The sequence below is a fragment of the Stylophora pistillata genome, chromosome 8, assembly GCF_964205215.1.
Source record: "Stylophora pistillata chromosome 8, jaStyPist1.2, whole genome shotgun sequence".
Lineage (NCBI taxonomy): Eukaryota > Metazoa > Cnidaria > Anthozoa > Scleractinia > Pocilloporidae > Stylophora > Stylophora pistillata.
The window spans coordinates 29,725,190-29,738,745 of NC_142526.1; the positions used below are offsets into that span (position 1 = coordinate 29,725,190).

Genomic DNA, 13,556 nt, shown 5'->3' on the forward strand with positions numbered 1-13,556 from the left:
ATCGACTGTAAAAAACGCAAAATAAAGGCAACAACAACAACAACAACAAATTTTATTTAAGCTTAATACGGAAAATTACAATGCTTGGGCCCGCAAGTAGCTAGGGCTATTCGAGGTGGGCACAAGAGAGGAAAATAAAAAAAATAGAAAAGAATTCTATAGAAAATGAATATTTATATGTATAATTATAATATATAGACGAACAATCTAGTTTGCCATGTGGCTTATAGAAAGAATGAAACAGGAGGGCAGACTGTAGTATATACTGAAAGTACACACAGTTATAATTTTGAAAATTGTACTCTAATATCAGCAATTCTTATATAATCATCCTCTTTTTTCAGAATTTCAAAGAGTTTTTCCTTTATTGCGCTTTTAAATTGATTGTTTTAAAGTGTTTTGATAGGCCCAGGGACTTTACTATGATCTGAGACTCTATCTAGATAACAACACGCAATTCGTTACGTATACCGTATGAATTTATTTATAACAAATTCACGTGATTTTTCAAGTTCACTGATTCTGGGACACCCCAGGCAGAGCTGTATATGAATAGTAAAAGAAAAAGTACACTAACTTATATCAACTCTATATTTTGGTTGTATATGTAACGTTCGTATCACGAAACTAAGTCATCTACCGTTGAAGCTGAGAAAGCGCTTGAAACTCGGCATGCTCTACAAGAAACAAGCACATCACCCTTTACCCTTTTTGGGAAGTTAGTTTTCGAGCGAATCAGTAGTATTTCACCTCACAATAAAGCATGTTAGTATGTAAAGTTCCAACGAGAAGTTGGCTTTTATAGACAAGTGCAGTGGTGGAAGCAGACAATTCCTTTCCGTCATTCCTGTACACACCACGAACCTTATGATCAGGAAAAGCGACCCCAGAAGCAGATGGCTTGCCTAGCTGTACCTCGAGAACCTGGGAAGCAGTAAAGTGGCTGATATTTTTTGAGTGCTCAACGATGTCCATAACTTTCGGTAACGTTGCCAACCAAAGATTCCCAGTAACAGGATCGACATTGATGTTATCAACAAGTGCTCCGACTTTAATTATCTGCATACAGAAAATATACAATAAAAATTGTCAAAGATACCGGTGAAAAATGGTTCGCGGCTAGAATGGTGCGGCAGTTCTTCTCAGCAGGGAGACTCTTTTGATACCTTTCGGAATTATCATGCAAACTCGTTGAGCATTGCACTGAAAGTCCCGTACGTATACGCACCGTTAATGATGGTAGCAGAAATGATTCCCAACAGTACGTTCACGAGTTTCATTCCCTGGCATTCAAAGAATGGATATTCATTATTTTTTAACGTTAAAGTGACCCACCTGAGAAGCCTCTAAGGTGTTGTCATGACGACGTCTGTAAACTGCCACACCGTTATCGCGACTTGCAGACGCAAAAACAAAACTAAAAGGATTCAACAACTTTAGTTTGAGTAGAGTATTAAACGCAGTTTTTGCAAAAGAGGGGAAACATACAGAAAATAAAGAGGCACACAAGAAGCTGTAGAACATACAATTCCGTTCCCTTCGGCTTAGCACGGACTTAAACAGGCTTTACGGTGAGTCCTCCCAAATTCTTTTAGGAATATTAATTATTATTAAATATTAATTATTCAATCACTGATTCCTTTATTTATTCACGTATTTATCTGTACATTCATTCACTACTATCTGTAGGTACGCATTCAAATCCTGTCTAAGCTTGGATTTTTTTTAAGGCTCCCCTTTCGGCAGTTCATCTATCATTGATTTATTTTTGGACCACACCCTACACGGATCTTTTCTTTACCATTATATCATCCGCAAGTCAAAATGTGATCTATTTCATTTGATCCTTTCGCTCCAAGGGTCTCAATAATTAGTAATTCTCTTAAATGTCTGCCATTCAATTCGTATGATGCTGGTTTGGACCCTTTGGTATTGGATCAACTAATAATTACCTGAATGATATTTTTCTTTATTCTTATCACTTTTTCTGCGTATATATATTGTGAGGAGAAATTCCGTCTTGGTCGCTCATGGGAATTACGGTACAGGCCGGTGTTAATTGCGATCAATTCTTAACAATGACAACTGCTTACCTTTTCTCTGTACTCAAGGCTATACCGTTAGGATGGACTCCGCCTATCGCTTCGATGGCTTTAAATCCGTCGAAATACACAATATTTGAAGCCAAAAAGTTGTTTAAAATAAACAGATAAAGCAAGTGCAGCAATGTTCCATATTGAAAGAAATTGTCGTTTGTCACGTAAAAGGAATCTGGACCTGCAAAAAAATGTACAGAGTAAAAATCCGAAGAAACAACAAATCAGATGACATTTTCTTAAAAGACGTTGAGAGGTCCACTTAGGATGGGGTGTACAGTTTGGTGTAGGCAATGCACGGACCGGCGGACAGCCATTCATGCTCGATATGCAATTCCCAAAACAATCCTTACATTCCTCTAATGCATCATATTTAGCTTCTACAAAAAACTTGCTCCCTATTTTACGTAGGGTAGAGTCTTGAATGGGTAAATTCAGTTTCTGGATCCGGGATCTACTGCCATCGATTCCACTACCTCATACAAACACTCATCTAGTAAAGTACTTTTCAAGAGTAAAACGATGATGCTAAATTTAGCCCACGTGTTAAGCGCTCATCAAGAACGCAAGGAAAACGCTAGCCTGCGAGCAAGCCTCATTATTAGCGCCTTGGTTCAAGTATTTTTTCTACAACCGCGGGAAAGTATGAACCCTCAAGCAACGCGAGCCGGCGAGATCTAGAGGTCTGCCATGGGCCAGTACTAGTAGTGCCAGACTTATTACTACCAGACCCCTGGCAAACCTTTCCCCAACTCGTCCCAAATCGCCCCGCTGGAGGAGAAACACGCTTTTTGAAGCTCGAATGAAGAATGCTTGTTTACTAGCTTGGTTATTACCCCAAGTATTTCTTCATGATTGTCAATCTTGGAACAATTAATTTTTTTATGCATAGTCACATTGCGTAGGCTGAGCCTGATAATCCGGATTACAATAGTTTTGCTGTACTTCACTTGGTGATCTGTCGAGAAAACTCACACCCATCTCTAAACCAATTAACTGCAAGACTAAAATTGATCGCTCATTTACGTTTCCTTGCACTCAAGTCAGTTTGCTCGATTTTAACTTGCGTGATTATTAGCTCTTTGTACAACATTTTTTCTCTCCGAAAGATCGGAAGGCTAGTTATTTCACATACCTACTGCATGTAAGTTATTTGGACTCCAGATCAGTTCATTCACCACAGAGCGCCGATGAATCAGTGAGTGAGTTTCCAGTTCGAAGTCAAAGATTTCAATGGCTTGGGCGTCTGGTCGGTGATTCACAACAAAGAGGGAAACTGCACCTGAAGATGAATCCTGATACGCACTGATCCCGTGCGGGTTAAACCCCGAATGATTAAAATTCTTCAGTGTCAGTTCCACGGGATCTTGATTGGGTTTGTTGAAGTCAAACGTCAAAAGTTTGCCCTCGCGCGTGTCAAGCACCGAGTCGTACGACATGCTAAGTCTGTAACGAAGCCCCTGTTTTATAAATAAGTAATAAAATTTACCAAATTAAAGTCAAATGTCTTAAGAAATCAAAAGTCAAATGCTTACTCTCGCCCGCGTGTCAAGATGAGCTCTAGCACTTTTCAAGCGTCCAGTTAGTTAAACGAAGCGCGATACTTTGGGTTGACTCGACCCAGGCCTCTTTCCATTTTTTCGTTCCGCCGCGTCTCCGCCGCTGCTACAGTGTCATTTACGGTCGCACTCTGTTTTAATTTAAAACTGTACGCCTGGACTAGGCTTGAGTGAGTCTGACAAGAAGACGAACCTGGTATCGTGGGGGTATTAGGCTGCATTTTACCCCCTCTCTCACCCTCCCGTGGAATGAAAAATTAATTCATCGTAATGAAAAATCTCTCTTACAAAAAAATTGTTTACGCTCCTCAAATAGGAAAATGAGGATTTTTCATACAAATGAACCTCTATAACCTGGAATGAAAATTAAGCTGTCACTGCTCGATGGAGGGACGACCAACTCTTAAATAGATATGTATAAATTTACGACAGCAGAAACTTACAGAGGACACGAACACTAGTCCATCGTCAAGGAGAGCGAGGTCCTCTGAGCCATTCCCTGAAAATCACCAAAGGAGAAAATACTCTCATGAGGACGTAGACAGGATAATGTCGGGCCTTAGCGGCGATATGCTGATTTGACGTTTCTTAGGAGGGGGACATAAGAATTTATAAAATAATGAGGGCCCTGATTGGTGACCACAAGCTCGTTTCCAGGGCCTTTTCTCTTACTTGGGGGGGAGGGGGGAGGGTGGCCACCCCTAACTAAGGAGCGAGGTTGTGGTCAAAACCCTATTGTTCTTTTACACTGGTAAACCCCTTCAAAATTGAAGTTTATTTTAAAAACAGTAACAGATCGCACTTAGTCTATCGGTGTACTGTGGTAATGACCCACGTATTTGCGAGAATCCTCGAAGGGTTTGTAAATCCCTCGCCACCGGCCCGTGATTTATAAACTTTTCGAGGGTTCTCTCAACATTCCCCGTGAGTTATTCTACCAGTAAACCGATAGAAAGTGCGGTAATTGAGATGTAGCATGCGTTTTTTACGAATAAAATCCTTCCGTGTTGCATCGCAACGATCAGTGTGCTTTACTTTTGTTGTCTAGGTTTTAAAGTGCACTATGAACGAAATTATAGCGCGGTTGTAGTTTCTATTTCATTGGAACATTTAACAACTATTCACCGAAGTGGTGGTTAGTGGTGGATATTTACCGAGCCGCGAAGCGGCGAGGTAAATATCCACTGCTGACCACCGACACTGAGGTGAATAGTTGTTTTAGTACATACTAAAACAGTGAGATAATATACACCACTAAAAATTGATTTTAATTCATACATTCCAGCAACGATTCCAACATTTTCCCGCGCGTAACGATCCAACGCGGCTCGGATCGCGGTAAGCAATTTTTTTTGCAAAAACTGCCGTCTTGCTTTTTCGCTGACAGATAAAATTTCTGAAGACGTTTGTTTAGCTCTGATGGCGACATTTCTTCAAATTAAATGGTGTTGCAAACTCTTTCTGTATTTGAAACCATTCTGTAAAAGATACCATTCAACTTTGATTTTCAAGTGAAGGTTCCGCAAGATTAATTTGCATTTGTAAACAAAACCTTTTTTATTGGTTTTTATCGATAAACTCCCGGTTACCATTACCTTTAAACACGGCCAAACCAAATTTAGTCGCTTTCTCTGTGTTTTCAGGAACTGCTTCGTCGTTATTTGAGTGATTTCTTCGCTTGACACGGATGCAAACCGGCACGCCATTTTTTCCCCGAGTTGCTCGGAGGTAAATAGCAAAGGATATTCGGAGTTTGAGTAGCCAATCAGAGCGCGCCTTCAACGCTATCCATTGTTTTAGTATATACTAGTGTACAATAACCATTGACCTTTGCCGATTTAGTCAGAACTTAATTTAGCTTGTGCTGGCGAGAAAAATTCCATAATATGCCAAAAATGGGTGTGAACAAGGGGCCGCGAACTCATAAAAAATTGTAAACCGATCATACGATTACACCAAGACGATTAGCAGTAAATTGACTTCAACCATAATTAATGTAGGAATATGGTTTCATGATGTGTTCGGCCATGCTTGTTAATCATGCTGGCGTATAAAACGCATTTCGTATTCACTAACGCGCGGTGATGAGACGTTTATAGAAATCGTTTATCTACGGTGTAGCGTAGAGTTCTCCAATATCTCCCACCCAAAGGCCTCCGTCGCGTTGGCGCTACTTACAAACGAAAATTCTCCACTTGTTAAAGGTTTTTTCTTTTATGAGTTTATTCCTCCTCGCTCGTACCGTCTAAAACCTTCGCGCTCACCACAGGTGTCACAAGCTCACGTCTCGAGGAAAAACAGTGATGGCAAAGCAAGCCCAAAACAGAATATTCCGAATTGCGACTGTTCACTGTTACTTTACAGTCTCCTTCTTAGACAGTAAAGTAACAGTCAACGCAAAATCTACCAAATCGCTCAAATTCGCCATTTAGAACCACAGAAACGACAATACACAGCAAGTGAGGTAGGTTTACATTTCTTTTGAGCCTCAACATAGACATTCCTTGATATAAGTTTACGATATTACGACTCTTCAATCATCCTCGGAGACCCAGGGGCTGTGAGTCGATTTCAAGTTAAGGGCAGAAGAGCCCCTGGGGACATTGTCTTACAAGACTAGTTCCAAACGGTCGCAGTCGTTCTGGCATCTGATTGGTGCCAGAAAATCTTTGTGTTTTTCTGCCCAATCAGAGTGAAGTGTCCTTTCGTGTGTTTTAACACGCACACATACAACAAGGTCTGTTGCTCCCTATGTTTGTTTGGGCCGTGCGACGAAGCTTTAGCCGAGATGAAAAGTTTCAGTCTCAGCACACAATGTAAGAGAAATCGATCAGATTGTCCGTGAAATCTTACCGGAAATTATACTGAATACTTTCGCAGGTATCACAAGAGAACGAGTTTAAAAGTTTGCGAGGTTCGTATAAAACATAATGGTTGCAGGCATTGATATCTCGCTTTAAACCTTAGATGAGATGTAAGCCTAAATCTTTCAAGATTTTTTGTATAATTTGCTGTAACTGAAACTTTTCCAATCCCGTGAAGCTATTTCGTCGCACGGGCCACGCAGGTATGTCGAGCAACTGGCGCTTAGAAAGAAAGCTTAGCTGAGTTTCCGGTTAGCTAATTAAAATCTGAACAAAGACTAATCATAGAGAACATCGTGGAAAGGAGATATGTCTTCGGACAGTTACCGAAGGGGTTTGGAGAAAGTTTAATCTTTCAACTGCTGCGTTGAGTGTTCAAATTCTTGAACTCGAAAGGCCACGGATTCTCTTCTAATCCCTTGGTCATTGTCATTTCACCTATTTTGTCGATTGTTGAAGACCAAGCTAAATACCTTTGATTATTGGGAATTGATGCTGCTTTCATTGGGGAAAACAAAACCAAAGACCAAGAAATATTGGATGGAAAGGGCGGGTTTGCTTTATTGTCAATGTCAGCTTAGTACAGGGTTATCTACCCAAATCTAATAAACAAAAGTTTCCACGTTTAGCTTTTCTTTTTTTTTAAGCGAAGAGTATATTAGATTTTGGCCGGGCGTGTACAAAAAGTTGCGTAAGCGCCAGTTGCTCGACATACCTGCGTGGCCCGTGCGACGAAATAGCTTCACGGGATTGGAAAAGTTTCAGTTACAGCAAATTATACAAAAAATCTTGAAAGATTTAGGCTTACATCTCATCTAAGGTTTAAAGCGAGATATCAATGCCTGCAACCATTATGTTTTATACGAACCTCGCAAACTTTTAAACTCGTTCTCTTGTGATACCTGCGAAAGTATTCAGTATAATTTCCGGTAAGATTTCACGGACAATCTGATCGATTTCTCTTACATTGTGTGCTGAGACTGAAACTTTTCACCTCGGTCAAAGCTTCGTCGCACGGCCCAAACAAACATAGCGAGCAAAAGAGCTTGAAAAATATGTGCGTGTTAAAACACACGAAAGGACACTTCACTCTGATTGGGCAGAAAAACACAAAGATTTTCTGGCACCAATCAGATGCCAGAACGACTGCGACCGTTTGGAACTAGTCTTGTAAGACAATGTCCCCAGGGGCTCTTCAGCCCTTAACTTGAAATCGACTCAGCCCCTGGGTCTCCGAGGATGCTCTTCAATATTCTCCCATACATTTCTTTAATATTTCGAACAAACGACCAGACACGCCGCTTGTGTGGGCTCTCTGTGTTATTTCAGACGATATAGTCCTTCGCTTTTCCTCGAGACGTGAGCTTGGGATAGCTGTGGTGTGAGGCGTGATTTGCATCATGAAAAATACTCGACCGTGAATTTTTTCTTTCATTTCGCAAAAACCTAGAGATTTCCCTGAGACCTCGCACACATAAAGACAGTTGTTTAAATAACACGTGACCCGCGAACCTTCCCAAAATTTGAGCGTGAAACGCGACCAGGACCCCATGTATTCTACCCTCTCTCATTCGAGATACATAGTGCATCGATCGATTACAATTTCTAAGAGTGCTTTTGTTGTATTCTGGGAAGCATTCGCGCTGATGGACTAAATTACACAGTTGTCATGGAACTGACCTGAATACCAGAACAAATGGGAGTGAGATGACCTGTAATTAGCACAGTTGAATCATCGAGAGATTAAATATTACTCAAATGAAAGTGTAAAACTAATCAACGCGGGCTGTTCAAGTAAAAACGTTCTTCACAGACAAAATCCATGCCCAAGTGCGCGGAAGCCTCGAGGCCAAAGACGGTTACTTAATGCAATATAATTTTAGCAATCGATTCAAATATTCCATGCAGCTGCAGAGCTATTTCTCAAAAAATACAGCCTCGTTAAACTTACCTTCTATAACTCTGCAAGGTCCGGGAGAGTGATTCACAATATGAGCAAAATATCCCATGAATATTCTGTAAAACGGAAAGGAGTACGTGATATTTACCCGTCGTATGATTAAACAGCAACTCGACAAGCATAATTTCACGGTTCAATTAAGGGAAAATAGCATTTAACTCACAGCGTTTTGACAACATAAGAAACAAATAGAGTGACGATGAAAAACGCTACAAATTCACCAAGTCGACCCATGATCCGAATACAGCTATTCGCTCCCAAATTTGTTGTGTGACACGTTTATTTGTATAATTTCTCGTTTCCAGCTCCTAGGGCAATCGAAGGCAATCCTTGGGTTTCACCCATGTGACCAATACCTTAGCAACGGTTACTATCCGCCATCTTGGTGTCCCTCGAGCGTAAACAAACCGTATCTAACGAAGAGTTCATGTGAGAAAGAAGGGATGGTTTTATGCATTATTGTTGGCTGTTCGAGCAAAAGTGGAAAGCATAAAGACTAAGGATTTTTTCGTATAATAATTTAATAATTTTATTATTTCTATAGCGCAAAACTCATTATATATATGATCTAATGCGCTATACCTAACATCATTACAAATCAAGGGGAAGAACAGGAGGAACTAGAAGTTGTTGTATGGTTCGAGGCTTGCGGCTGTTGTAGATCCTCGATTTTTTGGTCGAGCTTTTCTTTGAGCTTCTTAGCCGATGAGAAATCGATGTCTTTAGCCCTCACATACGGCACTTCATTGACCTATGTCGGCAAAATCCATGAGCATTTTACCTGAGTACAAGTAAGCTTGGGGTGTCACGAAAACTCACATCCCGAAAACTCAGACCTCAGATCTCAGACCCCGATAACTCAGACTCCTCGAAAATTCAAGAGATAAACTCGACTCATGATCACTCCGTGTATTTTGACCTTTTGGGTCTCGATCCAACTGAAGCAGCAAAAGCAAGGCCGCAAGTTGCACGTTTCGCAAAATCGTCCGATGGTTGAGTATTAAAACATTTTAAGAGTGACACAAGACTTCATTTAGCTTAGATTTCCTCCATTTTTCCCGTTAATTTTGAACTTTTCATTCACAGTTAACGGGATCAAATGCGCTCGCTCCAACACCAAAATATTAAAATGTGGCGTGATTTTGACGAGCCGAAAGGGACGTTTGTTTACCTTTTTGTACTTCGTCGCAGAGATCCTTGTTCTCGCTCTGTTAAAATTCTTAAATATTTCGCGATAATAATGGATACAAACAGAGAATCGGCCCACCAGTCCCAAAACGAAGACAATTTTGCGACCCTTGGGCTAGAGTTCTTAAATGAGGCAGAAAGAGAAAAACAACGCGGAAGAAGACTCGGCATCAGCGCCGTCACGATTCGCTTCACTGAAGAATCACTCTTGATATTGTTGTCCGTCTTTCGCGTCGGATTTGTTACATTATTCCACCGGTTATATTATAAAAAAATTGGTTCATGCTTTATGCTATGCACTATCGATTTATGGAGCACCTCGGAAGCTTGGAGAACACTTCGAGGAACCTGAGTTTTCGGTGTCTGAGTTTTCGTGACACCCAGCGAGCTTGCCATGAATTCTAGTAGTTGCCTCTAACATAAATAAAACACTCGCGATATGTGAGCATGACTCAGCCAGTCCAGCTTTGCATCCCAAGCAATGAGCTGACAAAATAGTCTCATCGTTTTCGGAAATGACCCAAACGTTAACTAAAGGATCATTCATATGCTGTGAATGCCAAACTCGTGCTCTCACGGCATACTTGCCGGCGATTACTTTGCCTACAACTGAGGTTACAAATCCCGACACCATTTGATTAAACGCCTCTAGACTCTTGAACGCCTTGAACTGCTTCTTGGTGTAGAAGCTGGTCTCAAGAACGAGGTAACTCAGCAAGTCCGACGCTTCCACAGGAGGCAAGCATTTTGGACTGAACTTCTCGGCTGGTATGCTTGCAGGGTCAACCCCAATGACCGAGATCTTTTGCAAACATCTTTCCTTCCAACTCTCTAGGCTTTCGGCATACTCAGAGAGCCCTGGGATACCTTAAGATGAATGCCAGATACTTTTATCGCTTTTTTCTTTCTGGATATTCATGTAGTTGGCGAAATAATACGGCGATAAGAGAGAGGGCTTCACAATAGAAATCGACTAATTATTCATAAATTTGACACCCGAGGGACACCAACATGGCGGACACTAACTTCAGCAAAGCTTGTGACGTCACCTGAAACCCAACCATAGCTATTAGAACCTGGGGTCAAGAATTCCTTTCGTAAAAATATCATGTGATAGCAGGTTAAAGCTATCAAGAATTTATTGGTAATGATTTATGTGTCTATTGATATCGTTGATTTTTTTTCTATATTTAAAGTTTCGGCTTTTCATTCAGGCCGAAAAGCAGAGGTCAAAGAGATTACTTGAAACGGATCAGCGCTTTTGAGCCTAAGTTGAAGGAAGAACGGGACCATGGGGGGGAGCTTTGCGATTCGGTTTTAATTCCATATAAAATTACCAATTATCCCTGTCACATTTATGGGAATTCCCCGAAAGATAATGCTTCTACTTTTAGCAGTGATGACAAATACCTTGTTCGCTTAAACGAAACTGAATTTTACCCTTGTAACGTATTGAAATTTGAGGAGATCGCTGTAAAGATGCAGAGCATCAACTGATGTAAACTTGTCCCGATACTTTTTTAGATGAGAAACGCAAAACGAAAGTAATGTCAAAAAGAGGCCTCGTCCTAAATACTGCCCGTTTTCATAGTGCAGTGGTATCTTGTAATCAAGGAAGTCAGTCACCATGGAAAAACGACTTTAATCTTTGCATGTTAGGCAATCCTTTCAGTCTATAAGGATAAATCTGGAAGTCTGTATCTAATTTCCTTTCTTTTTCTATAGAAGTGGATTCGGGGGATGACCTTTTAGTGCTTCAGTCTAGCAAATTTCTGCATCAGTGGCTAACCTTTCCAGATCTGACTGCTCGAAAAAACGTTCGCTCAGGCGTAATTCAACCATAGAAGAAACATCACAGAGAGAAAACGAGCTCGCAATATCTTTGGAGGGCAGACATACTGGCCTTCAAGTCTTTGAATCCATACTCTGGGTATTTCTCGTTGGATCTACGGTTTCGGGAAACGCCTTGGTTTGTTTGTCTTTGTACAAGACCAGAGGATTCCGCGCACCTCAAAACTATTACATAGCGTGCCTCGCCGCCACAGACTTGCTGTTCGCCGTTTTGTGTATGACGTTATCCCTTGGATCACTAATAAAAGGCCAGTGGATTTTCGGTGATGCCTTCTGCCAAGCTCAAGGCAGTCTTATATATATCTTCACTGTCGTTTCTCTATTCACAATGGCTCTCATCGCCATCAACCGGTTTTTCAAGATAACAAAGTCTGTAGCCATTTATCGGAGAATTTATACCAAGAGGAACATTTTGCTCTCAATTCTTGTGGCTTGGATTTTCGCAATTGCTTTGGCGACGGCCGTGTTTTCATTTGGAACTCAACCGTTTCGCTTTCATACTGGAAAGAATCTCTGCTTTCTAGACATGAGCCACCACAAGGGCATCCCTCTGTACACACTCGGGGCTTATGGTGTGGTTTGCGTTGTAATATTTCCGTCGATGTTATTCTGCTACTTCAAAGCTTACTGGAGGGTTCGGGCACATTTTGCCGAGATTTTGAACTCGAGACTTGCTCGAAATGCTTCGGGATCTTTTGCAGACGAGGCGAGGATTACTCGGATGTTGTTCGTTACCCTTATTGCGTTCCTTGTTTGTTGGACACCAGCTGTGTGCACGGATGTTTATGAAGCACTGTGGGGCCAGTATTCGCTTCCACGACAATTGTACTTTTGGCAACTGGTGCTGCTAGTGAGCAACAGTGCTGTTAATCCAGTCATTTATGGACTTATGCGACGGGAGGTCAGAAAGGCGTACAAAGATATATTGACTTGTAGAGCATAAAATCAGTAAGGGCATCCACCCCCTCCAGAATAGACAAGAGTCTAATGACATTTCACTTCCATAATTGGCCAAAAAGAAACTCTTGTATACAAACCAATACAGTTTTCAAGTGGACAGATAACAGAAAAAAAACAACATAATTATGAACTTTACACTCTCCAACCTGACATCATAACAAAAGAATAACAGACACTGATAAAAGAGAATGATATTGAAATCTAGGAAATGAAAGGGTTACCAAAATGCCATAAAAGTGAGGCCTTCCCAGCCGGGTTCATAATTTTCAGGGCTTTCGATCGGGGAAGTGGAGGGGGGAGGGTTCCAAGAGAGGAGGCCGGGGGGAGGGGAAGGAGGGGAGCTTGTTAATAAACTTGAGGGGAAGGGGGGGCTTGTTGATAAACTTGATGGGAAGCCAGAATACTAATAATCATTTCTTCCCTCTGTAGTGTTACCAGACTTAATTGATATATGCTTAATTTTATGTTACAAAAAAAAAAAAAAAAAGGTAGAACTTAGATATTAACACGATTGAGATCGTTTGATCGACAGGAAGTTGTCAAATGTCTAGACTGTGGTTACAGAAATACAAGTGTTTTCCTGTTTTAGGAGAGAATCATTATTTCAAGCTGATCCAATGTTATTCAGATCGCCTTACACATATTTCATTCCCAGCTTTTTTATAACATAAAGAGGTTATTATCAGGGCTTCACGAGCTCGCAGCTATTGCTTCCAGACTTTTGCCAGCGGATTTGGACCCCCCCTAAATTTGGAACCCCCGGTCCAAATCTGCTAGTGTCGGGATATGGACCCTCCCCTAAATTGCCTGCACGGGAATAGTAAGGGGTATCGAATGGTCTTTGCGAGCATTTGCGAGCATGCGAGCAGCGTGTCTATTTTTGCGAGCACGAGCAGTTGTCAAATTTTTCTTGCGAGCAGCGAGCACTTTAGAAAATACAGATGGCGAGCAACGAGCACTTTTGAGAAAAATACAGATGGCGAGCCGCGAGGACTTCGAGTACTTCGTAAATTTTCCGTTAGTCGGAGTCTCTCTCCTATCGATAGGATACGTTGTTTTGCGCCAAGTAATAGCTAAT

The 13,556-nt window shown here is 41.2% G+C and overlaps 2 protein-coding genes across 2 annotated transcripts; one reads left to right on the top strand and one right to left on the bottom strand.

Moving 5' to 3' along the window:
- Positions 1 to 35: 35 nt before the first annotated feature.
- LOC148725789 (serum paraoxonase/arylesterase 1-like) lies at positions 36 to 8,791 on the bottom strand. Its single transcript, XM_088730777.1, has 7 exons — positions 8,643 to 8,791; positions 8,471 to 8,535; positions 4,099 to 4,154; positions 3,232 to 3,556; positions 2,094 to 2,277; positions 1,336 to 1,417; positions 36 to 1,059 (listed from the first exon to the last, which is right to left on the bottom strand). Exons 1-7 carry the CDS (start codon positions 8,711 to 8,713, stop codon positions 736 to 738), a joined length of 1,107 nt encoding a protein of 368 aa, XP_088586903.1. The 5' UTR covers positions 8,714 to 8,791; the 3' UTR covers positions 36 to 735.
- A 2,423-nt stretch (positions 8,792 to 11,214) lies between these two features.
- Positions 11,215 to 13,062, top strand: LOC148725790 (histamine H2 receptor-like). Its single transcript, XM_088731538.1, has 2 exons — positions 11,215 to 11,265; positions 11,433 to 13,062. The coding sequence occupies exons 1-2, from the start codon at positions 11,215 to 11,217 to the stop codon at positions 12,459 to 12,461; spliced, it is 1,080 nt and encodes a 359-aa protein (XP_088587664.1). The 3' UTR covers positions 12,462 to 13,062.
- The last annotated feature ends 494 nt before the right edge of the window (positions 13,063 to 13,556 follow it).

What these genes read in the sequence shown, in the direction of transcription:
- LOC148725790 (XM_088731538.1), top strand. Translation starts at nt 11,215, where the DNA reads ATGTCAAAAAGAGGCCTCGTCCTAAATACTGCCCGTTTTCATAGTGCA. An exon ending in CCCGTTTTCATAGTGCAGTG is followed by an intron (nt 11,266 to 11,432) that starts GTATCTTGTAAT and finishes GCTTCAGTCTAG; the next exon opens with CAAATTTCTGCATCAGTGGC.
- LOC148725789 (XM_088730777.1), bottom strand. Translation starts at nt 8,713, where the DNA reads ATGGGTCGACTTGGTGAATTTGTAGCGTTTTTCATCGTCACTCTATTT. An exon ending in TCTTATGTTGTCAAAACGCT is followed by an intron (nt 8,536 to 8,642) that starts GTGAGTTAAATG and finishes TCCGTTTTACAG; the next exon opens with AATATTCATGGGATATTTTG. An exon ending in GCCTTGAGTACAGAGAAAAG is followed by an intron (nt 1,418 to 2,093) that starts GTAAGCAGTTGT and finishes GAATCCTTTTAG; the next exon opens with TTTTGTTTTTGCGTCTGCAA.